The 27,787-nt window shown below is 39.1% G+C and overlaps 1 protein-coding gene across 2 annotated transcripts in view; it reads left to right on the forward strand.

Annotated features, from left to right (window-relative positions):
• DPYSL5 (dihydropyrimidinase like 5) overlaps positions 1 to 27,787 on the forward strand; it is an 88,900-nt gene that overhangs the window by 45,674 nt on the left and 15,439 nt on the right. For both annotated transcript variants that reach the window (XM_070741999.1, XM_070742008.1), the window contains exons 3-9: positions 7,301 to 7,459; positions 11,252 to 11,431; positions 15,706 to 15,774; positions 17,646 to 17,690; positions 18,441 to 18,516; positions 21,018 to 21,174; positions 23,632 to 23,819. In XM_070741999.1, coding sequence (XP_070598100.1) covers positions 7,301 to 7,459; positions 11,252 to 11,431; positions 15,706 to 15,774; positions 17,646 to 17,690; positions 18,441 to 18,516; positions 21,018 to 21,174; positions 23,632 to 23,819 — 874 coding nt within the window. The remainder of the gene's footprint in view (positions 1 to 7,300; positions 7,460 to 11,251; positions 11,432 to 15,705; positions 15,775 to 17,645; positions 17,691 to 18,440; positions 18,517 to 21,017; positions 21,175 to 23,631; positions 23,820 to 27,787) is intronic.

Raw genomic sequence — 27,787 nt, forward strand, 5'->3', positions numbered from 1 at the left:
CAAGATGGCAGCGGTCTGCTACAAAGTGCAATTTCCTTTGGGAAACAGGAGAGAGGCTACCTTTAAAAATGCAGATTACAAAAATATTCCAAATAAAATTAATATGCAAAGACAGAATGAACAGATGCTAAGATTAAGTATACAATTTCATGTGGCAATCCAGAAAAACAGAAAAACTTAGCCACCATTGTCCATTCTCTAGCTGGACATTCATTTGGTCAATCGAATCAGAATTAGGATAGGATAGAATAGAATTCAATTCTTTATTGGCCAAGTGTGATTGGACACATAAGGTGTCTCAAGTGTATATGCTTTCAGTGTACATAAGGAGAATAAAATACAATGAATAAATATAAATAAAATAAAAATAATATAAATAAAAGTAGAAAACTCTTAAAATGTGTCCCTTCCATGCTTTACCAATGAATGTCATTTCCCCGAAAAGTCTACTTTGATCAGCGTCTGCAGAAGACTGCTCTTAGTTTATTTATTCTTTGCTCTATCCTGCACCTTCATCTTGAATAGTCCTTAGATGTCTCCCTTTGTTTTTAAAGCACTCAAAGTGTCAGAATAAATTATACTATATAGGAGACGCCAGATATTTTTGTTTTTTCAAATGATGTAACCTCATGTTAATATTCATATCTTCTAAACTAAGTTAGTGTAGAGCTTTGATTTATTTCTTATTTATTTATATGATCTGCATACATATGTTTTTTATATTGGGGTTCCTTGCTTTTAGATTTTTAAATGTATAATTGCTATCTTAGATTTTAATTATTAGATTTGTCAGTATATATTGTTTTTATCATTGCTGTAAGCCACCCCGAGTCTGCAGAGAGGGGCGGCATACAAATCTAATAAATAAATATATAAATAATCCCAGCCAAGGGAGGAGTTGAGATTATCTCTGTGCCTACTGAGAGAGAGAGTATTTCTCCCTTATGAAGATGGTGATTCTGTGTCAGAAGGCAAACTGAATGTCTGATTCTGTTTGGGATGCTGGTTGACATTCAGGATCTGGTGGATCCTGAAACTATGGGAGCTGGAGATAAGATTGTGCACTGTTTATCTTTATTAGGCTATAGAACAGTCCTGTCTGCTGCATTGCTTGCCAATAGACATCAGAAGTGATGGCCATCTCCTGACAAAAACTGAGATTGTCCTAAAAAACCCTTCTTGCCTGCAGAATTTAGAGGACTGGCTGTCAACACCCTGTCCTCATATATCAGTCCACATGTGATGTAATTTGAGGACAGGCATCCCTAGAAGCTGTAATAAGGAGGTCATTGGGTCTATGTGTTAATTATCACCTGATCTTGAACTTGCATTTTTCTGGTCTGGGATAACGTAGAAGCCTGTCTGCAACAGCTTCTGTGCACATAACCATATTGTGTTTACCAGGGATCCACAAACTGGGAGTTGAAGTCCACAAGTCTTAAAGTTGCTAAGTTTGAAGACCTCTGATATATACTGATGCCTGTCCTGAAACTTCATCACACAATATCATTGGGCTTGGGGCTTCTCATCATTCCTTTCTGGGGTTGCAATGCCAGATTATTAGATTTCATTTAAAGCAGAGGTACATGTAACATTTTTTTTACTGAGCAAAGCAATAATGCAAATGATAAGTAGAGTGGCAAAAAACCAGAAACTTAGAAACATAGAAGACTGACGGCAGAAAAAGACCTCATGGTCCATCTAGTCTGCCCTTATACTATTTCCTGTATTTTATATTACAATGGATATATGTGTATCCCAGGCATGTTTAAATTCAGTTACTGTGGATTTACCAACCACATCTGCTGGAAGTTTGTTCCAAGGATCTACTACTCTTTCAGTGAAATAATATTTTCTCACGTTGCTTTTGATCTTTCCCCCAACTAACTTCAGATTGTGTCCCCTTGTTCTTGTGTTCACTTTCCTATTAAAAACACTTCCCTCCTGAACCTTATTTAACCCTTTAACATATTTAAATGTTTCGATCATGTCCCCCCTTTCCCTTCTGTCCTCCAGACTATACAGATTGAGTTCATTAAGTCTTTCCTGATACGTTTTATGCTTAAGACCTTCCACCATTTTTGTAGCCTGTCTTTGGACCCATTCCATTTTGTCAATATCTTTTTGTAGGTGTGGTCTCCAGAACCGAACACAGTATTCCAAATGTGGTCTCACCAGCGCTCTATATAGCGGGATCACAATCTCCCTCTTCTTGCTTGTTATACCTCTAGCTATGCAGCCAAGCATCCTACTTGCTTTTCCTACTGCCCGACCACACTGCTCACCCATTTTGAGACTGTCAGAAATCACTACCCCTAAATCCTTCTCTTCTGAAGTGGTTGTTGTGACAGAAATCATTCTGCTCAAGACAGTCCTCGTGAGACATTATGTGCCATTGCCTGCAATGCCAGGTCAGATTGATGGTGCTTTAGCCCAGAATGCCGCCTAGTAGAAGCACTTCTCCTTGTTCTCAGGCAGGGTGGGATTCATAAAAATCCTGGCAGTAAAACATGGATTATTCAGTATTCTCCCCTTGCATCCTCAACATAAATTGTTTCAACTCCTACCCCTTCTTGAGGAGGGGGCGCACAAGTGCCTCCTTGTAGGGAGCTGGGAAGGACCCCCCCCCACCAGAGAAGAGTTGACAATCTCCTGGACCCAGCTCCGTGTCACCTCCCTGCTGGCCGAAACCAGCCAAGAGGGACACGGATCCAGCTGACAGGTGGCGGAACTCACAGCTCCAATGGCCTTATGGCCAATGATTGACCTCTATGACAATCATTAAATGTTGTACCTCATGATTCTTGACAAATGTGTCTTTTCTTTTATGTACACTGAGAGCATAGGCACCGAAGACAAATTCCTTGTGTGTCCAATCACACTTGGCCAATACAGAATTCTATTCTATTCTGTTGTGGTTGACTCTGGCCCAGCTCCTGCCCCAAGGAATGTGGAGGTGGATGCAGGGGAAACATCAACGTGTCATAGGCCTGTTTTATTGCCGACAGAGTCAGGTAGTGAAGTTTCCTCAGAAGAAGAAGAAGGTGGCAGTGACTTGGAAGAGGGGAGTTTGGCAGACAGCCCTGGAGGAGATCAATCTTCCTTATCCTCCCTAGATTCTGAACAAGAATTTATGACACATCCACGCACGCGTAGAGTGACGCATAGGAGAGAACAACTGAAGGATTATTACAGGAGATAAGTGAGGCCACCTGTGGTTGGGTGGGGCTGCTGTAATTAGTGCTACAGATAAAAGAGCAGCCTGCTGGTTTAGCCTCATGGCAGTTTATCTGATTCATAGTTTCGTCAAGATCGTGGTTTTTGCTGTTCAAGATTGTGTGTTGACTTTCTGGACTTTAGAATTGGACTCAATTTCCCAGTTATTGGGTGAGAAATTGGATTGCATTTAACCTGGGCCTTGTGGGTACCAGAAAATCCCTTTGACATTTAAAAAGGGAGCTGTTTCTGTTTTTTCTGTTGACAAAGACTTTTGGGTTTTCCTTCGATCGTGTGGTGTGTGTCTTTCTGGACTAATTACCCTGTAATTACGGGTGGTTGGGACACGCCAGCAGAACACTGTTCTATTCCATTCCATTCTATTCCATTCTATTCCATTCTATTCCATTCTATTCCATTCTATTCCATTCTATTCCATTCTATTCCATTCTATTCCATTCTATTCCATTCAAAGCAGATCATTTTCTTTCATCAAGTTATTATATATCTATTTAACATATATTATACCAACATCCTGATTATCTGAGAGATGTTGTTGGCATGTTTAATTTGTAATAGTGGAGCCAATAAAATATCTCCCTTGTCGAAGGACTGGGTAATCCCTGTCACAATATCCATTTTTTCCAGCATTGATATGTATTCGTTAATTCATTAGCATCTCAAATCCCGTGAATTTTCTACTTCTGATCTGAACTTTGCACCCTGTTTCTACTAGAAACTAGCCAGATGTTCCTAGCTGTATTCTCTGAAGCTAGCAATAAATCGTAAATACTTGCTGCTTTAGCTCGGGTCTTTATCTAGACACGTGAAAGTCTCAGATACGATTTATTTACTGCAGACGAAAACAAAGGCATTCAAAGCAGATTGCCCCACTGCAGTGGTACAAATTATTATCATGGTCCTGCTTGCAGTGGTTTAAATTAACAGATTCCAGATTCTTGGCATGATGTTTAGTGGCCTTGAAGGCGGTTTTATATTTTACCAAACAGCTCCAGCCTAGCTCTCCTATCAGAAAGCATATGGACAGTAGCTTTCTCCTTTTGATTCCCTGCCAATATTTGTTTTGTTGAACATGGAGCTCTTGTTCATATCCTGATTATTGCAAGGAGGGGTTGGATATGTCACTGCCTGTATTCATGAGATTGTTAATTATTGGTACAAATGGGTTTCAGCAAAAAAATACCAAACTTTTATATTATGAAAATAATAACCTTATCTTATTTCTGAACGTTCAAAATTGACTCAAATTAATCTACAAAACAATTCCAAAACCAACTAAATTGTAATCAAATTCGAAAAAGATTCTATATCATATCTCTTTTTATCTGTCTTTAAACTAATAGATTACACACCATATATTACATCAACACAAATACTTAGTAATACTTATGTCAACTCTTATATTTTCTTTCTTTATATACAAAAATATACTTAGTACACTATACATATACACCTCCTATTATCTCTTTACACAATGTCGTATCACCTAAAAACGTCTGCGCCATACGCAGATTTCTGTTTTCACATTTTCTCTTTTTCTCTCTCTTTTTCTTTTCTTTCTCAATTCTAAATCTTTCCACTTGTAAATAAACTTTAAAATCTTCTTACTCTTCTGTTTTTACTTTTTTCTTTTATAAATCACCTTTATTTATCTATTATTACCCAATACATATAGATATGTACATGTACTAGAAATTGATATTCCATTGGAAACGAGATGTAAGATTTACTACTACAATTTAAGATATAATTGGTAATAATGATACTGTTTATTTACATAGTTTAAAAATCATTATAATGATACTAAGGAATTTACGTACTATGATGTATAATGTTATTATTTTTCCAAATTCCTTGATTTTGTATCCCCTTTCCCTACCCCTTTTTTTCTTCTGTTCATCCTTTCCTTCCCCTTCCTTTTTCTTTCTTTTTTCTGTATTTATAAATAAATTATATTTTAATTTAATTAATTAAGAATTTTTTAAAAAAATTATCCCTTTGCTTGAGGGGGAAGTTGTCAGAAGCTTTGAAAGATGCTGTGATCTGCCCTCTTTTGAAGAGCCCATCTCTGGATCCTGCGTTTCTAGAAGACTGCTGGCCACCAGTAGTGCTATTCACTTACCTTTGCTGGTGGTTCAGACACGGGAGATCACGTATGGCGCTTCTGCACATGTGCAGAATGTCTGCGATGACGACCAGGTGGGTGGGTGGGTGGAGCTTCCCATCGCTGCCGCTACCAGTTTGCCCAAACAGTTGCGAACCGGTAGAATACCACCACTGCTGGTCAGGCTTAAATCTTCCTTTTGTGAGGAAGATTGTTCAGACAAATGTGGCAGATCAAAAGCTCAGCACTCCAGAAATCTTAACCCTTTTCAATCAGTCTTCAGCTCAAGTAGAGATGGCTTGGGTGGTTCTTCCGGATTACCGTATCTTTACTGGAATTGGATGGGAGAGAACATGTTGAAATTGAATCAAAGCAAAATGGAGTTGCTATCTGTATATCAGGTTCTCCAACAACATTAGTTGGCATCACCATCATCATCATCATCACAACAACAACATCAAGTTGGAAGGGACCTTGGATGTCTTCTAGCCCAATCCCCTGCTAAGGCAGGAAACCCTACACTACTTCAGACAAACGGTTATCCAACACCATCTTAAAAACTACCAGTGTTGGAGCATTCACAACTTCTGGAGGCAAGCTGATTAATTGTTCTTTTTTTTTAATTAATATTTTTTATTAAATTGCAAAGACAAACAAAATATACATTACATGTAACATTTAGTGGAGCAACAATCGCTCCTCTCAAAGTAAAAGTCATCTTTATATTTATAATAAGTAAAAAAGAAAAAAAAACTAACTTTATCATTATTTATAAAATACTTGGATATATCAATTGTAAGACAATAAGTAAAAAACACATCTAAAACATTTAAAACTATATAGAAATTTTAAAATTATGACTTGAAATGACCTATGAAGAAAAAAAAGGGAAATGGTAGAAGAGGAAAGAAGGAGTTTATCTTTATATTGTTAATAATCACTGTCTAATACAGTATAACTACTAAGTACAAATATATTTAAAATAGTGTAAAAATAAGGTTATCTCTGTTTCTTTGTATCCCACCAGATATATACCTTTTGCCAAACCTCATAAAATTCTGATTCTTCTTCATTTTTCAACCTTCTTGTCATCATGTCAAGCTCAGCGCATTCTAAGACTTTCTTAAATATATCAGTTTCTTTTGGGGTCTCAAAGTCTTTCCATTTTTGAGCAAAAGCTATCCTAGCTGCTACTAAAATGTGGATTATTAAATAATATATGTCTTTTTTGTATTTCTTATTTGAAATGCCTAATAAAAAGAATTCTGGCGTTTTCTTAATTTCTTGCTGGGTTATTTCTTTTAGCCACTGATTAATTGTTCTAACTGTCAGGAAATTTCTCCTTAGTTCTAAGTTGCTTCTCTGGTCTTTCCATTTTTAGGATCTCCTAACTCAAAAGAAAGTAAGTGCTATTGATCAACCTTAGTTGATTTCAAAGCAGGAGGATAGAACCACTCCAGTGCTTAACAATTATAAATCAGTTCTCTCTTTGTTTCTGCTTCTAGTCCTACCCTCAGGGCTTTGGAGAATAGGTTGACTCCTTCTTTGTGACAACCCCTGAGATATTGGAATACTGCTATCATGTCCTCTCGGACCTTCTTTTCATTAAAGTTATCTAAAAACTTTTTTTGCTATTAGAGGCAAGATGGGTTGTGATTATTCTCTACTACTGAATATACTCTCTATCTGGTATCAGCTGGCTACACTTTCGATATAAAGTGAATGGCATTTTTTATTTGATCGGGTATTTAAAACATTGTGATTCTTAGATTTTTAAATATTTTAATACCCTATTGTTGCTAACACCTGTAATATATTACTTTTTCTAATATGAGATAGTTACTATTATTGATATTTAGCTCCCTGAAAGCTGTAAAAATGTTGCAAGACAGGAATAGAAACAATTTCAGATGTATAAATATAAGTCTCCAAAGAATTGTTTTCTTCCTCCACATGTAGGCAGCCCTGGTTGGGGGAACCACCATGATTATTGGACACGTCCTTCCAGATAAAGAAATTTCGCTGCTAGATGCTTATGAGAAATGTCGCAGTCTGGCTGACCCAAAAGTGTGCTGTGATTATGCCCTGCATATGGGCATCACCTGGTGGGCACCTAAGGTAAGAGGGATGAACCTGGTTGAGAATATGAAGAATTTGTAAAAATTGTCTAGTTTAATATCCTCTATACTACAAGTCCTCGATCTTTTTAGATTCAAGATCCTCTTTAGCAAGCATAATACACTGCTCAAAAAAATAAAGGGAACACTCAAAGAACACAATCTAGATCTGAATGAATGAAATATTCTCATTGAATATGTTTCTATGTTTCTATGAATAGTTTGTTCTGTACAAAGTTGAATGTGCTGACAACATGTGAAATTGATTGTCAATCAGTGTTGCTTCCTAAATGGACAGTTTGATTTCACAGAAGTTTGATTTACTTGGAGTTATATTGTGTTGTTTAAGTGTTCCTCTTTTTTTTTAGCAGTATACAGTGATACCTCGTCTTACGAACTTAATTGTTTCTGGGAGGAGGTTTGTAAGGCAAAAAGTTTGTAAGACGAAACAATGTTTCCCATAGGAAACAATGTAAAATCAATTAATGCGTGCAAGCAAAAGAAAAATCGCAAAATCGGCGCTCTGCTGTGCGCCACCGCCCGGCTGTCGCCTTTTGAAACAGTCGGGGGGCTTCTCGGCATTCTCCTGAACGCTGAACCTGGAAGTTCAGCAAAAGTTCAGGTTCGGCGTTCGGGTACGTAAGGCCGCCGAGAAGTGCCGCTGCCCGGCTGTCGCTTTTGCAGAAGAGCCGCGGAACTGTTGGCCGGTTGGGAGGCTCAAACGGAGGTGGGGAATCCCAATAGGGAATTCCATGAGCGGAGCTTTGACGTCACGAAGACGTCCTTCCTGGAGTCCAAGTTTCGGCCGGCCAGGAAGGACGTCTCCGTGACTCAGTGGGTGTGCTGCTGATGCAAAGAACATTTGGTCTGACTGCAGACCAGAAGGTAGTTCTTACCCCATCAGTTAAAACCAGTAAGACCCAATACTGGATTCCTATGTATGTACAACATTTGAATGCAAGTATGTAAGATTTGCATTGTAATGTCACCATAAGTGTTTCAGAATTAGCCTTCAGTGTGGTTCTCCGTGCTGGGACACCCATAATTGGGTGTGCTGATGGAAGATTTTAGAAATCTAAATAATACTTAATAGTACAATATTGAAAACTGTTCTAAATTGACAAGAAGTGACTCTCTGTCCACCCTGTCACATCCTATCAAAAATTGCCTTTTCTTTATCACAGAGCTTGTCTAGCTAGTATGCAAATACATGGTGCTGCAGTGCTAAGGCTTAAAATTTTATCCTTTAAACAAAAGTTTGCGTTATTTTACCCAATTACTATGCACCAATATGCTACAGAGTTTCTTGCTTAGAGCAAGCGATGAGCTGGTCAGTGTTCTGGGCACAGCCCTCAGAGCGACCCCGCCGACTCAAAAATCCTTTATTTTATGAATAAATCAAACTCTTTGTTGATATAAGCACACATAATGAAAAGCAGATTTTAAACTGCAAGGGAAAAAGAGTTTTTTCTTCGGAGCTAACCATAAACAATGTCTGGGAAAGGTGCCAAATACAGCCTAACCAGCATTCCTTAGATAAGAAGTCCATTCATCATTTAAGCATATGAATTTGCTAGCCGAAATCCTGGCCAAGAAGCATCCAGCAGAGAATGTCTTTTATTGAGGCAGAAATCATGTTTTTTAAAGCCTTGTTCAATCATACCCATCAGTCTCACAACTCTCCCACTGAACGACATTGAAACTCCACACCCAATTTTATTTATTTATTTATTTATTTATTTATTTATTTATTTATTTATTTATTTATTTATTTATTTATTTATTTATTTATTTATTTATTTATTTATTTATTAGATTTGTATGCTGCCCCTCTCCGTAGACTCGGGGCGTCTCACAACAATAACAAGAACAATGTAAAAAACAAATCTAATAATTTAAAAAACACTAAAAACCCCATTATTAAAAGCAAACACACACACAAACATTCCATGTATAAACTGTATAGGCCCGGGGGAGATGTGTCAGTTCCCCCATGCCTGACGACAGAGATGGTCTTAAGAACTTTACGAAAGGCAAGGAGGGTGGGGGCAACTCTGATATCTGGGGGGAGTTGGTTCCAAAGGGTCGGGGCCGCCACAGAGAAGGCTCTTCCCCTGGGTCCCGCCAAACGACATTGTTTAGTTGACGGGACCCGGAGAAGGCCAACTCTGTGGGACCTAACTGGTCGCTGGGATTCGTGCGGCAGAAGGCGGTCCCGGAGATATTCTGGTCCGGTGCCATGAAGGGCTTTATAGGTCATAACCCAATTTCCCAAGGTCCTTTGCCTTTATCCTGCCTGGAAGTGACAACACCCCCCAAAAAGGCTAAGTCTGTACACTAATACCTTTTACTATGCAACTCCTCTTGCCTTCTGAGCAATCTCTTATAGCAAGGGTCCATCCACTAACTTTCCACTCTAATGTCTTCCTCATCCTGTGACTGGGACCACTCTCCCATTGTCGTATCAACCCCCTCTAGTGGTTCCTCAGGTTCACTCAGGTCATTTTCTCCCTCACTCTTGCTTTCTGCATGGCCTGGCAATCCCCCTGGCCCAGGCTATCCAGAGGGTCCCGTCTCATCCTCCTCAGAATCTGACATGACCTGAGGTGGACAAGGAGCATTCACAACAGTCAGGGTACAACATCGGATGGCAAGAAGGCAAATTTTATTTTTTTTATTTTTATTTTTAATAAATGTTATTGATTTTCATAAAATAGACAAACTGACACACATACATTTAACATAAAAGTGGGGTTGTATTTTCCCCGCTTATCTCAAATAGATTTCAATACAGAAAAAAGAATACATATTTAAAATTCAATTCATTATTGCAAATGTTAAGAAATAATTTGTTAAACTTGTCATAATAGTTCTTCATATTTAAACTAATTCTAATATAAATCTAAAATTCTTCTCATAATAGTTCTTCATATATAAACTAATTCTAATATATTTCTAAAACAAACATATTCTAACTAATTCTATTATAACACATAAATCTGGTTAAGATAAATAAATAAATGAATGAGTGAATTGTTTCGGCAAAGACAGAAGAAGGCAAATTTTAAAATGCAGGTTCTATCCCATAGTGATGGATCTTTCACCTTTTTATTTGTCAGTTCTGGGGACATTGAATTCATAGTTTTCAGACATGCGGTATTCTCCTATACTTTCTGTCTATGAGTGGATGGACAGGAAATTTTTGCCTGCAGGATTTTGTGGATGCTGTCAAAGTCCCTAGTGAAGACAATGTCCTCAAAAAGGTGCTAAGAGCAACCCAGCCGTGTGGGGTCACTCACAAATGCGAATCCTAGAAAGAAAAACTGGACACATTCTCTCTCTGGGTGAAGTGACATGGTGTAGAGCCATGTACCCCTTTTTATTTGGGAACATAAGGAAATGGGGGATAATTACAGATGTTCCTCACACCTAATTTCTCTGAAGTCTTCTGCCGTATCTCACGAATCTTCCTTAATCACCCTGTCATCCTGTTGTATGCTTCAGGCAATGTAAATTCCCCCTTTGATCCTGTCCGGAGTGGTGAAAACTTTGTTTATTGTTTATTTGAGCCCTTTTGTTTCCCTGTTGTAATTGCCAGGAATGCAGATTAGGCAGGTTAGTACCCTTCCTGTCCTGGGTTATAGAATTAGGGTAAGCAGAGTATTTTTATGCTAGAGGTCCAGATTTATAAATCCTATTCTAACATTTATGCTATACTGCAACAGGATTTCCTTAAAATTACAAATAGTGATTCATGTATTCTTTCTTAACTCCATCCCTCCTGGTCTCTTAGGTAAAATCAGAAATGGAAACTTTGGTTCGGGAGAAGGGTGTCAACTCGTTCCAGATGTTCATGACATACAAAGACTTATACATGCTCCGAGACAGTGAGCTCTATCAGGTGTTCCGTGCTTGCAAAGATATCGGAGCTATTGCGCGTGTTCATGCTGAGAATGGCGAGCTAGTGGCTGAGGTAAGCTGCTTTGGAGGATGGTAGGGTGGGTCCAACAAGGCCACCTCAGATGGTCTGAGCATCACTGTTTTCTTTTTTTTCTTTTTTTAAATATTTTTATTAATTTTCTTTAAAATAGACAGACACACAAACAAACATTGAACACAAAATGGGGATACATTTTCCCCGCTTATCTTGAAAGTATAAGTTCAAATACAGAAAAAGAATACATAATTAGATATATATTGAATGTTAAAAAATTTACTAAATTTGAGTTAAGGTTTTTCACATTGTTACTAATATATATATAAAACCAAAATTCTTACTATATTACTTATATATAAACTAATTCTTATATATAAACTAATTCTACCTTAGTCATTAAACAATAAATTTAAACTAATATTAGTATTATTATTACCCAAGTAACAACAAGTATAACAAGTTAACTAAAAATAGATTATATGTCTTATTTTTTCTTATCTATCCATTTATAAACATTGTTCCATGCTTCATAAAACTTAGTGTCTTCTTGATCATTTAAACGTCTTGTCATCATATCCATTTCCGCGCAATCTAATAATTTTACTATAACTTCTTCTTCTTTGGGGATTCCCTCCCCCTTCCAATTTTGCGCATATATAATTCTAGCCGCAGTTAATACGTGTATAATTAGATATAAAATTTCTTTCTTATAAGTCTGATTGGTAATTCCTAATAGATAGAATTCTGGGGTGTTTTCTATGTCCTGCTTTACTATTGCTTTTATTATTTTCTCTATCATCTTGCAATATATTTTAGCTTTACCACAAGTCCACCATTGATGGTAGTAGGTTCCTATTTCTTTCTTACATTTCCAACACAATGGAGAGGTTTTAAGAAACATTTTTGCTATCCTATTTGGAGGAAGGTGCCACCTATAGAACATTTTAATTTGATTTTCTTTTAATAATACTGATTTGGTCATTTTCCAATTATTAATCCAAACTTTCTCCCATGTATCAATATCTATTTCCTTGTCGATATTCCTGCACCATCTTATCATATTATCTTTTAGGGTCAATTCTATATTTTTATGTGCAATGAGAAATTTGTATATTTTCCCTATTGTCTTTGTTTGGTTAAGAGTAATTAAATTACTTAACAAATTTTTACTTTTATTAAAAATATAGAGTGTTTTGTCCTTCTGGTATCTGGATCGAATCTGAGCATAGTGCCACCAATCTATTATTATCCCTTCCTCTTGTAATTTAATCCTAGATTTTAATTTCATTTGGTCATTTAATAAATCTTTATATCTTATAATTTTTTTTTAATCTTTTATAGACTTTGGGTGTATTATTGCTTCTAAGGGGGCAAGCCATTCTGGAATATTTAAAAAGTGATTTTTCCTTATATCTTTCCAAACTTCTAATAAATATTTCCTTAATGTATGTCTTTTAAAATATGAGTGATTTTTCTCCTTGTCATACCATATAAAGGCATGCCATCCAAGCATGAGATCGTACCCTTCTAAATTTAATATTCTTTTGTTTTCTAGGGTTATCCAATCTTTAATCCATGTTAAGGCAGCCGCCTGATAATATAATTTCCAATTTGGAAGACCAAATCCTCCTCTTTCTTTAATATCTTCTAAACAATTTATTTTTATATCCTTGCTTTTTTCCCTTGCCATAAAATTTTTGTAACTATATTTGTTAAATTTTTGAAAAAAATGCCCCCTGGGTTTATTGGGATTACCTGAAAAAGAAATAAAATTTTAGGTAGAATATTCATCTTAATTGTTGCCACTCTTCCCAAAAAAGATATTTTCAAATTATTCCAAATTTCTAAGTCTTTTTAAATTTCTGTTAGTAATTTTATATAGTTATCATTTTTTAAAGTTATTGTTTTAGCTGTTAAACATATTCCTAAATATTTTACTTTTTTAACAATCTTTATTCCGGAAATACATTCTAATTCAGTTTCTTGTATTTTACTCATGTTTTTAGTTAAAAATTGTGTTTTGCTTTTATTTATCTTTAAACCTGCTACCTTTCCATATTGTTCTATTGTCTGCATTAGTTTTGGGACAGTTGTTATCGGTTCCTCAATTATAAACGTTAAGTCATCTGCAAAGGCTTGGGTTTTATAAGTTTCATCTCCTACAGTTAGACCTTTTATTTTGGGATCTGTTCTTATCTTGATTAATAAAATCTCCAAAGCCATAATAAATAACAATGGTGATATAGGACAACCTTGGCGAACTCCCTTATTTATCTCAAGTATTGGTAGTTGGTTATTATTCAGTATTATCTTCATTGTTTGTTTTGAATAGATAGCGTCTATTAAATTGACAAATTTTGAGCCAAATTTCATTTTATTTAATTGCATTTTTATAAATAACCAATTGACGTTGTCAAAGGCCTTTTGGGCATCTAAGAACATTAAAGATAATGGCTTACCTGGATGTTGTTCATAGTATTCTAACGTATTTATAACTATTCTAAGGTTATTTTTAATTTGTCTACCTGGTAAAAAGCCATTTTGATCTTGATGTATTATCCCATTTATGACTCTTTTAAGTCTATCTGCATAAATAGCAGTAAATATCTTATAATCTACATTTAATAATGATATGGGCCTGTAATTTTTAATTTTTTCTGGTTCTGTACCCGGCTTATGGATTAAAGTTATTAATGATTCTGACCAGGATTTAGGAATTTTACCCTCAAGTCTGCATTCATTAAAAATTTCTAACATATTATTTCTTATTACTTCATTTTCTATTTTATACCATTCTGCCGGTATAGCATCTGGGCCCGTGGCCTTATTATTTTTCTGTTTCTTAATTGTTGTTAGGAGTTCTTCCATTGTTATTGGTCCGTCCATAGTAATCTGTTGATCTTCTGTTATTTGTGGTAATTTTGAAAGTTCTAAGTAATTAAAAACGTCATCCTCGTTAATATTATCTTTTGCATATAGATCTTTATAAAAATTATACACAATGGCTGCCTTTCCTTCTGTGTCATATTTTATTGAGCCGTCTGAGCATCACTGTTTTCATGAATGTAGAGGGTTTCAAAGTGTTGTTGCCACAGGATGCAAGTTGTTTGGATGGGTACATTGTCTTCTCCATCATTCTTTTCTGAATGTTTCAAAGCCTGGTCTCATCTCACACATACTCGCTTTCTTATCATTAGTGTCTTCTGATCATTTGGGACCTGTTTTCACAAGCAATTTACACCACCCATGTGGTCATGCTCTCATTAATCCAGAATCCATGTCATTTATTTTTAATGTTCATATATAATATGAACATTATAATAATAATATAATATTTATATATACAGTAATATTAAATTATGTGAATCCCATATCTGGCAGCCTAATTCCTTCCTCTTTTGTGAGAGGGATCTTGGAGTCTTACTGGACAACCATTTAAATTTGAGCCAGCAGTGTGCAGCAGCTGTCAAAAAAGCCAATACAGTTCTAGGCTGCATTAATAGAGGGATAGAATCAAGATCACGTTAAGTGTTAATACCACTTTATAAGGCCTTGGTAAGGCCACACTTGGAATACTGCATTCAGTTTTTGTTGCCACAATGCAAAAAGTATGCTGAGACTCTAGAAAGAGTGCCGAGAAGAGCAACAAAGATGATTAGGGGATTAGAGGCTAAAATATATGAAGAACAGTTGCAAGAACTGGGTATGGCTAGTTTAATGAAGAGAAGGACCAGAGGAGACATGATAGCAGTGTTCCAATATCTCAGGGGCTGCCACAAAGAAGAAGGAGTCAACCTATTCTCCAAAGCACCTGAGGATAGAACAAGAAGCAATGGGTGGAAACTAAACAAGGAGAGAAGTAACTTAGAACTATGGAGAAATTTCCTGATAGTTAGAACAATTAATCAGTGGAACAGCTTGCCTCCAGAAGTTGTGAATGCACCAACACTGGAAGTTTTTAAGATGATGTTGGCTAACTATTTGTGGGGTTAGCGTAGGGTTTCCTGCCTAAGCAGAGTGAAGAAGAAGACCTCCAAGGTCCCTTCCAACTCTGCTGCTGTTGTTGTTGTTGTTGATGATGATGATGATGATTATTATTATTATTATGACCTATGGATTGGAATCACCATCTCAGCCCCCACACGCACTGAAAATGTGAAGTGGGAGACACTTCACACAACCTTTATATCATGCATTGGCATTCTGAATTATGAAGTTGGTTTCAAAACATGTAATTAAAAGCATAAGAAGGGAGAAAAAGGGATGCCACTGTTTTGATCCTGAACTTTTTCTTTTGATTCTCTATACAGGGGGCTAGAGAAGCTCTGGATTTGGGCATCACTGGTCCAGAGGGAATTGAGATCAGCCGACCAGAAGAGGTAAAAATGCCATGTGGTATATGTACACACGCTCATGCATCCTCCAGTCAGAAATTGTTCCTTCCACTCTTGTCCCATGAACCTGTGTGATTAGATATGGGGGGGAAATCCCCCTCCCCAGTTGATGGGTCAGGACACGATTTTCTCTGCTCACTGACTTAAGTGCTATTTGTAGCACAGTATGGGTCTTCATTACAGTGATCCCCGGATTATCACGAGGGTTCCATTCCAAGACCCCTCGCGACAATCGATAACTCGCGATGTAGCGGCACGGAAGTAAAAACACCATCTGCGCATGCGCGTCCTGTTTTCCATGGCCGCGCATGCGCAGATGGTGGGGCGACGGCAGTTCGGAGGCTGGCAATGGTTATTTTTCATGCCGGCCACCCCCCCAGCGCCTCCGGGCTCCTCGCCGCTACCCCCGCCCGCCCGATTCGCCCCTCTCACCGGCTTTCTTGGGGCACGAGTCCTTCTGTCACTTCTGATTTTCAAGTCCAATTTGAACCTGGTTTTTTTGCCCTCTCAAGTTGCTAGCTCTCAGTGAGAACACTTTCCACACTTCTGATTTTCAAGTCCAATTTGAACCTGTTTTTTTTGCCCTCATGTCCGCCTTCCATCCCTCCCTCCTTCCATCCCTCGCTCCCTCCTTCCTTCCTTTCGTAAAAAGCACTTAAACAATGACAGCTCCGACCAACAGCTCAAAAAGTTCCAAAAGTTTCAAAGCAAAGCACGCTGAGCAAACAACACTGATTGGCCGAGATTTCTGTCAATCAGCATTGTCGGGTGAAATGTTTGCAATGACAACGCTGATTGGCTGAAATCTTGCTGTATCACCATTGCCGGGCAAACTTATTACAATGGCAAAGCTGATTGGCCGAGATTTCGGCCAACCAGCAATGGTACACGTCAGTTTGGTCAGTTCGGGCGGGAAAAACCGCGCATGTATTTTTAAGCAATTTTTAAAAAAAATTCGCGATATAGCGTTTCGCGAAGATCGAGATGGTATCATTTGCTGAAAAATCGCGATATAGCGATTCGCAATGATCGGGATCGCGAAACTCGGGGGATCACTGTATTGGTATCTTGTAGTTAGAACATCTTACCATGAAGCTGTCAATTGTTCAAGCTGACTTTGAAATAGTTGAACATTGCTTGAGTTATTATTATTATTATTATTATTATTATTATTATTATTATTAATTAGATTTGTATGCCGCCTCTCTCCAAGGACTCGGGGCAGCTCACAACAATAATAGAAACAATATAACAGTAAAACAAATCTAATATTAAAAATAAAACATATATAAAACCCCAGCAATTAAAACCATACAACACATACATACCAAACATAAAATATAAAAGCCTGGGGGAGGATGTCTCAGTTCCCCCGTGCCTGGCGATAAAGGTGGGTCTTGAGTAATTTGCGAAAGACAAGGAGGTTGGAGGCCGTTCTAATCTCTGGGGGGAGTTGATTCCAGAGGGCCGGGGCTGCCACAGAGAATGCTCTTCCCCTGGGGCCCGCCAAACGATATTGTTTGGTCGACGGGACCCGGAGAAGGCCAACTCTGTGGGACCTTATCGGCTGCTGGGATTCGTGCGGTAGAAGGCGATTCCGGAGGTATTCTGGTCCAATGCCATGTAGGGCTTTAAAGGTCATTACCAACACTTTGAATTGTGACCAGAAACTGATCGGCAGCCAATGCAGGTCACGGAGTGTTGCAGAAACGTGGGCGAATCTAGGGAGCCCCATGATGGCTCTCGCGGCCGCATAATGAGGATATGTAGGGTTTTTAAGCACACACGGGCTACTAATAGCAGAGAAGTAGCATGCATTGTATTTTGCACTGTCTGATGTCCTTTTCTCATTGCAGCTAGAGGCTGAAGCTACACATCGTGTCATCACCATTGCTAATCGGGTAAGAACCAGTTCTCCCCATTCTTCTATGGGGAACCAAACCTACCAAACTTATCTTACCTTAGTGCTAATGGCCGAGCCTTTATATCCACTACAAGCTCATAAGAACATAAGAAGAGCCTTGCTGAATGAGGCCAAAGCCCATCGAGTCCAGCATTCTGTGTCACACAGTGGCCCAACAATTGTCCATGAGGATCTTGAACAGAAAGAGACCCCCAGCAAATGGTACCCAAGGGAATCCTGCCTGCCTCAACCAACATAGAGGCGGCACATGGACATCCGTTTCAATAACCACCGATACACTTGGCACCCATGAATCTGTCTAATCCTGCCTTGAAGCTATGCAGGCTGACAGCTGTCACGACCTCTTCTGGAAGTAAATTCCATAAACCAAAGACCCTCTGGGTGAAGAAATATTTCCCTTTATTTGTCCTCACTTTCTTACCTATGAGCTTTAGGGAGTGCCCCCTTGCCCTAGTATTGTGTGATAGAGAAAATAATTTTTCTCTATCCACCTTTTCAATCCCATGCATGATTGCAGGCCTTATTCTTTTCAAGGAAATTTCTTGGGTGGATTCCCTGGTCTCACTCTACAACAAGCCACTTGAGCCCTAATTTCCCATAAGCTACTTTCATTATCCAATTCCCTTGCAAGAAGATAGAATGTTTTGCATCCTTCTGTATGCGTTCTATTGTGAAATCTAGTTCACAGCTTAATCTGATTCTTTTTCTCCTTTTCCTCTGTTGGCAGACTCACTGCCCTGTCTATCTGGTCAACGTTTCTAGCATGTCAGCCGGGGATGTTATAGCTACCGCCAAAATGCAAGGTGAGAGCCAACCTCTGATTTTAAGTGCAAAGACCACCACTTAGTGCAAAATACATGGTGTTTATTATTATTTCAGAACAGCTGGAAAGCAGGCTCCATTCATACATACATACATACATACATACATACATACATACATACATACATACATATACATACATTCATTCATTCATTCATTCATTCAACTTCTATGCTGACCAATCCCGAAGGACTCGGGGCAGCTTACAACAGTATAAATGACAAAACAATAAAAAGAAGTCAAACATAAATCTAAATTATAAAACATTAATTTAAAGCCCTAATAAGTTAACCCATCAACATGCATACAGAACTTTCATATAATTTGGCCATGATGGTTGTTGAGTCATGGCCCCCAGGCCTGCCGGCAAAGCCAGGACTTCATGGCCTTACGAAAAGCCAATAGGGTGGGAGCAGTACGGACATCGAGGGGGAGTTGATTCCATAGAGCCGAGGCTGCCACAAAGAAGGCCCTCCCCCACGGCCCTGTCAACCTGAATTGCTTAGTCGATGGGACCTGGAGGAGGTCAACTCTGTGTGCTCTTATAGGTTTCTGGGAGATATGCGGCAAGAGATGGGCCCGTAAATAGTCTGGCCCTGAACCATATAGGGCTTTATAGGTGATAACCAACACCTTGAATTGTGTCCGGAGACTAATAAAAAGCTAGTGCAGCTCACGGAGTATAGATGTTTTATGGGTGTACCGAGGTATAGTGTGCCCTCAATTTTCGCATGTTTGAACTTCGCGAAAAGTCTATACCATTGTGTTTCAAAAATATTAATTAAAAAATAGTTCACGGGTTTTTCCCTATACTATGGTTTTTCCCGCCTGATGATGTCATATGTCATCGCCAAACTTTCATCTGCCTTTAATAAATATATTTTTAATAAACTTTAATAAACATGGTGAGTAATAATCTCAATGGTTGCTAAGGGAATGGGAAATGGCAATTTAGGGGTTTAAAAGTGTTAAGGGAAGACTTGTGATACTGTTCATAGCCAAAAATAGTGTATTTACTTCCGCATCTTTACATCGTGGAAATTCGACTTTCGCAAGCAATCTCGGAATGCATCGCCTGCGAAAATTGAGGGAACTCTGTACATCCATGACAGTTCGCGTGGCTGCATTCTGGACAGTTTGGATTCTCCGAACATGCTTCAAAGGTAGACCCATGTAGAGCACGTTGCAACAATCAAGACAAGAGGTGATGAGGGCCTGAGCGACTGTGCGTAGAACCTCCTAGTCCTGGTAGCCTTTGAATGCTACCTTTCCATTTACCCCATTCCTGGTTCCAGAGACCTTTTCTACACTTTAATAACTGTATATTTAAATGTGGCACTACAAATACAGTGTTCCCTCAATTTTCGTGGGGGATGCGTTCCGAGACCGCCCGCGAAAGTCGAATTTCCTCTAAGTAGAGATGCGGAAGTAAATACAGTATTTTTGGCTATGAACAGTATCACAAGCCTTCCCTTAACACTTTAAACCCCTAAATTACAATTTCCCATTCCCTTAGCAACCATTTAAATTATTACTCACCATGTTTATTTATTAAAGTTTATTTTAAAAAAATATTTATTAAAGGTGGATGAAAGTTTGCTGATGACATATGACATTATTGGACGGGAAAAACCGTGGTATAGGGGGAGAAAACGCAAAGTATTTTTTAATTAATATTTTTGAAAAACCGTGCTATAGACTTTTCGCGAAGTTTGAACCCCCAAAAATCGAGGGAACACTGTAGTGCTATTTTCCTCTTCCAATCTCCTACTTTCAGTTTCCTCAAAGTCTTTCCCGAGAGTTTACTCATCCTATGCAGATACAGTGATACCTTGTCTTACAAACTTAATTGGTTCCGGGAGAAAGTTCTTAAGGTGAAAAGTTTGTAAGATGAAACAATGTTTTCCATAGGAATCAATGGAAAAGCGATTAATGCGTGCAAGCCCAAAATTCACCCCTTTTGCCAGCCAAAGCGCGCGTTTTTGCGCTGCTGGGATTCCCCTGAGGTTCCCCTCTATAGGAAACCCCACCTCTGGACTTCTGTGTTTTTGCGATGCTGCAGAGGAATCCCACCAGGAGAATCCCAGCATCGCAAAAACAAGTGCTTGGCTGTCAACAGAAGTCTGGAGATGGGGTTTTCCATGGAGAGGAGCTTCAGGGGAATCCCAGCAGTGCAAAAACGGGTGCTTCGCTGGCAACGGAAGTCCAGAGGCGGGTCATCCCAGCGGCAGTGGTGGGTTTGTAAGGTGAAAATAGTTTGTAAGAAGAGGCAAAAAAATCTTAAACCCTGGGTTTGTATCTCGAAAAGTTTGTATGACGAGGCGTTTGTAAGATGAGGTATCATTGTAATTCAGTTTCAGATAAAGACTGATGAGTCGCCACATCTATTTTATTATCCTGTAATGCATTGAACTCTTTAAAAAGATTGAATCTAACTCTTTGGGAGTGGGTGTCAATGATTTCTCCCCTTTCTTACCTGCAGGGAAGGTTGTGTATGCAGAGACCACCACAGCACATACTACGCTAACAGGCTTACACTACTATCACCAAGACTGGTCCCATGCAGCAGCCTACGTCACGGTGCCTCCCTTGCGGCTAGATACAAACACTTCCGCCTACCTCATGAGTTTGCTTGCCAAGTAAGAAGCTTTGGATGACTTCACTCTAGATAATGCCCAAAGAATCAATTGCAGCGTAATCCAAAAGGGGTAGACAAGGGCGGATCTGAAAGGGAATGTGACCATTCATTCTTTCATTGATGAAATCTTTGGACCACTCAGCCCTACGACTCGTGTGAAATTTGGGGTGAAGTATCAGCACAACGAACAGTATTTAGGGATTACCCTATGTCCGTGATGGTGAACCTATGGCACGCATGCCACAGGTGGCACGTGGAGCTATATGGGAGGGCACGCGAGACTTTTATTTATTTATTTATTTATCTATCTATCTATCTACCTACCTACCTACCTATCTATCTTATCTATCTATCTATCTTATCTATCTATCTATCTATCTATCTATCTTATCTATTTATCTATCTATCTATCTATCTATCTTATCTACCTACCTACCTATTTATCTACCTACCTACCTATCTATCTAATCTATCTACCTACCTACCTACCTACCTATTTATTTATTTATTCATTTATTTATTCATTTATTTATTCATTTATTTATTCATTTATTTGTTTATTGGATTTGTATGCCGCCCCTCTCCGTGGACTCGGGGCGGCTAACAACAGTGATAAAAACAGCATGTGACAATCCAATACTAAAACAGCTAAAAACCCTTGTTATAAAATCAGTCATACTTATAAACATACCATGCATAAATTGTAGAAGCCTAGGGGGAAAGAATATCTCAGGTCCATCATGCCTGACGGCAGAGATAGGTTTTAAGGAGCTTACGAAAGGCAAGGAGGGTGGGGGCTATTCTAATCTCTGGGGGGAGTTGGTTCCAGGGGGCCGGGGCCACCACAGAGAAGGCTCTTCCCGTGGGTCCTGCCAAATGACATTGTTTAGTTGACGGGACCCGGAGAAGGCCCACTCTGTCGGACCTAACTGGTCACTGGGATTCGTGCGGCAGAAGGCAGTCCCGGAGATAATCTGGTCCGATGCCATGAAGGGCTTTTCTGTTTCAGCTCCAGTGCGCATGTGTGTGCTGACCAGCTGATTTTTGGCCTTTGGAAAGGCAGTTTCATCCTCCGAACGCTTCCGGGAAGCTTCTCTGAAGCCCCGGAGGGAAAAAAAAAATCCCCCAATGTACAAACCGGAAGTTTGGAAAAATGTACTTCCGGGTTGTCAGTTCAGGCATTTTTTTCAGTGGTGGGAGAACCTCTGGAGAGCCTCACCGTTATGAAACCACTGATTTTTGGCAATATTTTTCCCTGGCGTCTCCATGTGGAAGAAGCCCTCAGCTGTGCTTCAGACAAAGAAAAAAGGTCAGCATTTGTTCTGTCGGGCTCTCTGGTAGAATCCTCCTGAAAATTCACAGGTACAAATTTCAGACACACACACGTTTGAAAATTCAAAACAATGTTCTTTATAATGAAAATTCACTTAAACTAAGCCCTCTTTTTGTATAGCAAAGAGCACTCATCTCCAAACAAACTGGTTATTGGTACAAGTCCCTTATCAGTTCTGTGATACTTAGCTTGCAGCTGTGAGGCAATTCACAGTCCTTCTTCTTTCACAAAGTGAAACACACTTTGCTCTGGTTTAGTTTCACAGCGGGGAAAAATCAGCACACAAATGGTCAAAGTCAGTAAAGCAGTCACGAAACACAACAATCAGATAATCCTCCACAATGGCCAAACCCACAGGCTGCTATTTATAGCAGCCTCACTAATTACCACAGCCCCACCCAACCACAAGTGGCCTCATTTTCTTTGATAATAATCTCTCAGTTGTTGTTGCCTATGCATTGCTATCTGCATGCGTGGCTGTATCATTAACTCTTGTTCTGAATCCAAGGAGGAGATAGATAATTGATCTCCTTCTGAGCTGTCTGCCACACTCTCCTCCTCCCTGTCACTCATGTCTTCTTGGTCAGAGGAGCCTTCGTCATCAGATTCCACCGGGGGGGGGGGCAAAACAGGCCTGCAGCATGTGGATGTCTCCCCACATCCACAGTCCTTGGGGCAGGAGCAGGGCCAGAGCTAACCACAACAGCATTAAGACGAGGGGCGGCGGGAGGGCTTCATTTTAAAAAAAAAAAGTAATTGGGTTTTTAGTATGTTTTTAAATTTAGATTTGTACATGTTATGTGTTATTTTGTCGTGAGCCGCCCTGAATCCGAAGTACAGGGCGGCATAAAAATCTAAATAAATAAATAAATAAATTCTTCTGACACGGAGACGCCAGGAAAAAAAAACCACGCCAAAAATCAGTGGGTTCATGTCGATGAGGCTCTCTGGATCACACAGGTATGAGCCCACTACTGCCTACCAGGCTTCAAAAGCGCCTGTGCGCATTCATGGGAGGAGGCAGCATGGAGGTTGCATGTGCATGGGAGGGGAGAGAGAAGGGGCATGGTCTCATACACGCACGCTAGCACACCCACAAGCCCTACGTCTTCCTTTCTCTTTCAGTGACACTCTGAATGTTGTGGCCTCTGACCACCGCGCTTTCACCACTAAGCAGAAGGCAATGGGGAAGGAAGACTTCACTAAGATCCCCCATGGAGTCAGTGGGGTACAGGACCGCATGGCTGTCATCTGGGAACGTGGAGTGGTAAGTCAGAGAATTTGGCTGCTAAGAAAAGAGAACGGCCACTCTGGTTCCCCCCCCCTTTTTTAAAAAGATCTTTATTGAATATATACATTAAAAAGAACAGAACGAAAACATAGAAACATAGAACATTGACGGCAGAAAAAGACCTCATGGTCCATCTAGTCTGCCCTTACACTCTTTCCTGTATTTTATATTAGGATGGATAGATGTTTATCCCAGGCATGTTTAAATTCAGTTACTGTGTATTTACCAACCACGTCTGCTGGAAGTTTGTTCCAAGGATCTACGACTCTTTCAGTAAAATAATATTTTCTCACATTACTTCTAATCTTTTCCCCAACTATACAGTGGTACCTCTACTTAAGAATGCCTCTACTTAAGAACTTTTCTAGATAAGAACTGGGTGTTCAAGATTTTTTTGCCTCTTCTTAAGAACCATTTTCTACTTAAGAACCCAAGCGCAGAAAAATTTCCCAGGAAATTTTTGACGGTGCGGCCAGTTTCCTGCCATTCCGCCTTTAATCCCGGCCATCTCGGGCTTTTCTGGGCTGCTAGAGGAGCCTTTCGGTGGCGTTTGAGGAGGCTTTGGCAGTCCAGAGTGAACAAAGCATTTTCCCTTTCTCTGGGCGCTTGGAGAGGGAATAAACTGTCAGCGCCCAGAGAAAAGAAACACTCCCCTTCGCTCCGGGCAGTGACTGTCCCTCCTCTTCATCCAACTAACCTCAGATTGTGCCCCCCTTGTTCTTGTGTTCACTTTCCTATTAAAAACACTTCCCTCCTGAACCTTATTTAAGCCTTTAACATATTTTAAATGTTTCGGTCATGTCCCCCCCTTTCCCCTTCTGTCCTCCAGACTATACAGATTGAGTTCATTAAGTCTTTCCTGATACGTTTTATGCTTAAGACCTTCCACCATTCTTGTAGCCCGTCTTTGGAACCATTCAATTTTGTCAATATCTTTTTGCAAGTGAAGTCTCCCAGAACTGAACACAGTATTCCAAATGTGGTCTCACCAGCACTCTATATAGTGGGATTACAATCTATATAGTGCGGATCACAAAACAAGACATATGATACTCTAATATCACAATCGTAAATGTCATATTGAAAGTAAGACAGAAAAAGAAAAAAGGAAAAGGAAATAGAAGGAGATGTAGTGAAAAGTCATAGTATAAAGAGAGAAAGAGGGATTGTAAAGAGGTGGGGGGGGGGAAGAAAAGGGAACCAGGTTGGCATGTCAATAATATATGACCTCTAATTTGGATATGTGGTTGGAATAAATTTCCCTTCGGTTTTATTTGCTCGTGGTGAGGGAGTAATTAATTTTAATAAATATAAATAATGCTTATCTAATGTGTATGTTTTTGTCTAATTGGTCAAGTACTTTGGAGGTTTGTTTGTAGGGTTTGTTGAGTGTCTACAGCAGGGGTCCCCAAACTTTTTACACAGGGGGCCAGTTTACTGTCCCTCAGACTGTTGGAGGGCCGGACTATAAAAAAACCCTATGAACAAATGCCTATGCACACTGCACAAATCTTATTTAAAGTAAAAAACAAAATGGGAACAAATACAATATTTAAAATAAAGAAGTAATTAAATAATTAACTAATAAAGTAATTTATACTTCTTTATTAACAAGTAAATTTAAACTTAAATCAACAAACTCCCCCCATTTCCCCTTCCTTCCTTCCCTCCCTCCTTCCTCTCCATTTCTCTCTTCCCTCCCTCTTTTCTTCCTTCTCTCTCATTTGTTTAATTTTCCTCTCCCTCGTTTTCTCTCCATCATTTTCTCTCCATCATTTTCTCATTTTTCTCTTTTCTCTCTCTCACTCTTTCCATCTATCCCCCTTTCTCTCTTCCTCTCTATCTCTCTATCTCTCCCTCTTTCTCTCTCTCTTTCTTTCTCTTTCCCTCTCTCTCTTTCTCTCACTCATTCTCTTTCTCTCTCCCTTTTTGTATCTCTCTCACTCTTTCTCTCTCTCCCTCTCTCTCTATCTCGCTCCTATCCTCCCCGCCCCTTGCCTCTGTACCGCCTCCTCGCTCAGCAGCAGACCACGGTGAGTTGACAGGAGATTCGGGAGCTTATTATATCTATTGATAAAATCTCATGGGCTGCTGCGGGCCGGATAAATTGCCTCAGTGGGCCGCATCCGGCCCCCGGGCCGTAGTTTGGGGACCGCTGGTCTACAGGTTGTATCAATTGATGTCTTAAGTAAGTTATACAAGAGTATGATAATATAATTTTTTATTTCATACGTTGTTGTCTCTACGTAACGTTATTCTTGGACATTCTTCATTTTTGATCATTTTTAAATATTTTTTATGTCTTAACCAACGGTACCATTTGTCCCAGGCCTTGTAGAAGTCTGACTCATCCCTGGTTTTCTAAATAGGAGCAGGGAAGTATACTAAATTGGTAGAGAAATAAAGACCCGTTTTGTGTCCAGAAGCAAAGTTTACTGATCTCAGAAATATGATTTATGCAGGAGAAAATCATGGGATTATCATTTTATATGTCTGTGGATGATCCAGTTTTTAACATTGGGGGGGGGGGGGATTTCAGTTTCATAGTCCTGTCATTGCTTATCATTGATTAAGTTATCAACTCAAGCTCATTTTCAAAGGACCTTTCTGAATGGCTTATCCCAAAGAGATGCAGTTACCCAGGGTGTGAAAGAGAACCATTTTGGTTGTGGTGCTCTTATTGTGGCGTGTCATCTATAGAAAGTATTTCTGAAGCAGAACTGTAGCCTTTGGAACATTATGTGAATATGCTTTCCTAGGACTCCACATTTTCAAAAATCACAGCACATTTTGTGGTTCTATGATAATCTTTAAGATCTCTGACAGTTAACTTGCAGTATAGCTTATTCCTTATAGCAGTGTTTCCCAACCTTGGCAACTTGAAGATATCTGGACTTCAACTCCCAGAATTCTCCAGCCAGCATTTGCTGGCTGGGGAATTCTGGGAGTTGAAGTCCAAATATCTTCAAATTGCCAAGGTTGGGAAACACTGCCTTATAGAACTGGAAGTGAAAAATGTTATGGAGACCAAGAGTCCTAAAGGAGAAAAATTGAACTATTTGTTATAAATCTAAGAAATTTGTTAGGTTTTTGCACACAGGTTTTCTAAGGTTCTATGTGGCTTTGGCAAGTATTTATTTCATTCCTTTTCTGGAAATTCTCCAGATCTGCATTTGTGTTGCTCAAAAGACTCACCCTCTCTTTCTATGCTTCCTGAAATTGCTTCTTACTCCATTCTCCCCTCTGGAGTGGGTTATTTTTTCTGGGTCTTAGTTGCAGCTACCCACATAAATATAATGCTCAGCCTCCATTTTTATCTTGATAATATATTCCCCTCCCAATAGCTCTCAGGTTGGTAAGCTCCCCTTGCTTCAGTCTTAGAGCAGATAAGTTGCTTTGTAAATAGAGTAGGCAATGGCTACATTCCTGTTATCTAATTTGAAGAGGAAAAATACACTGAGTTGTGCATGGGAGTTACTCCAGGAAATGAAGAATAATCAGGTGCCTGTTATCGTGTGCTTCGGTTTCCCAAGGAAATTCTGCTTTTCAAAAGAAACCTGTACAGGATAATTACCTTGCTTTCTTTTTCTTTCTGTTAATTGAGAAGGCAGCCAATTTACCATATGAAAATGGTATCTTCTGTGTGTCTGAGCTGCTTTCACACATTACTGAAAGTTGATTGAAATAATAATTTTAATTATGAATACTGTAACATGCTAACAACCGATTAACAATGATAGTGCTATTTTGAGTGTTTATTATTGGATAATTTTTTTGGTACTTGATTTATTTGTTACAGCTTTTGTGTTTATATTTTCATTCATTCATTCACCGATATTCTTCTGCCTTTTCTCTGACAGCTTAAGTGGCTTATATAAGTGGGTTCTTTTCAATTTTTTCAATACAAACCTGAGAAGTAGTTAGTCATGCTGAAAAAGTGATGGGTCCAAAAATTAGAAGGCAGCTCCGTGGTCCAAGTTTTTAGACATT

Source organism: Erythrolamprus reginae, chromosome 1 (genome assembly GCF_031021105.1).
Source record: "Erythrolamprus reginae isolate rEryReg1 chromosome 1, rEryReg1.hap1, whole genome shotgun sequence".
Classification (NCBI taxonomy): Eukaryota; Metazoa; Chordata; class Lepidosauria; order Squamata; family Dipsadidae; genus Erythrolamprus; species Erythrolamprus reginae.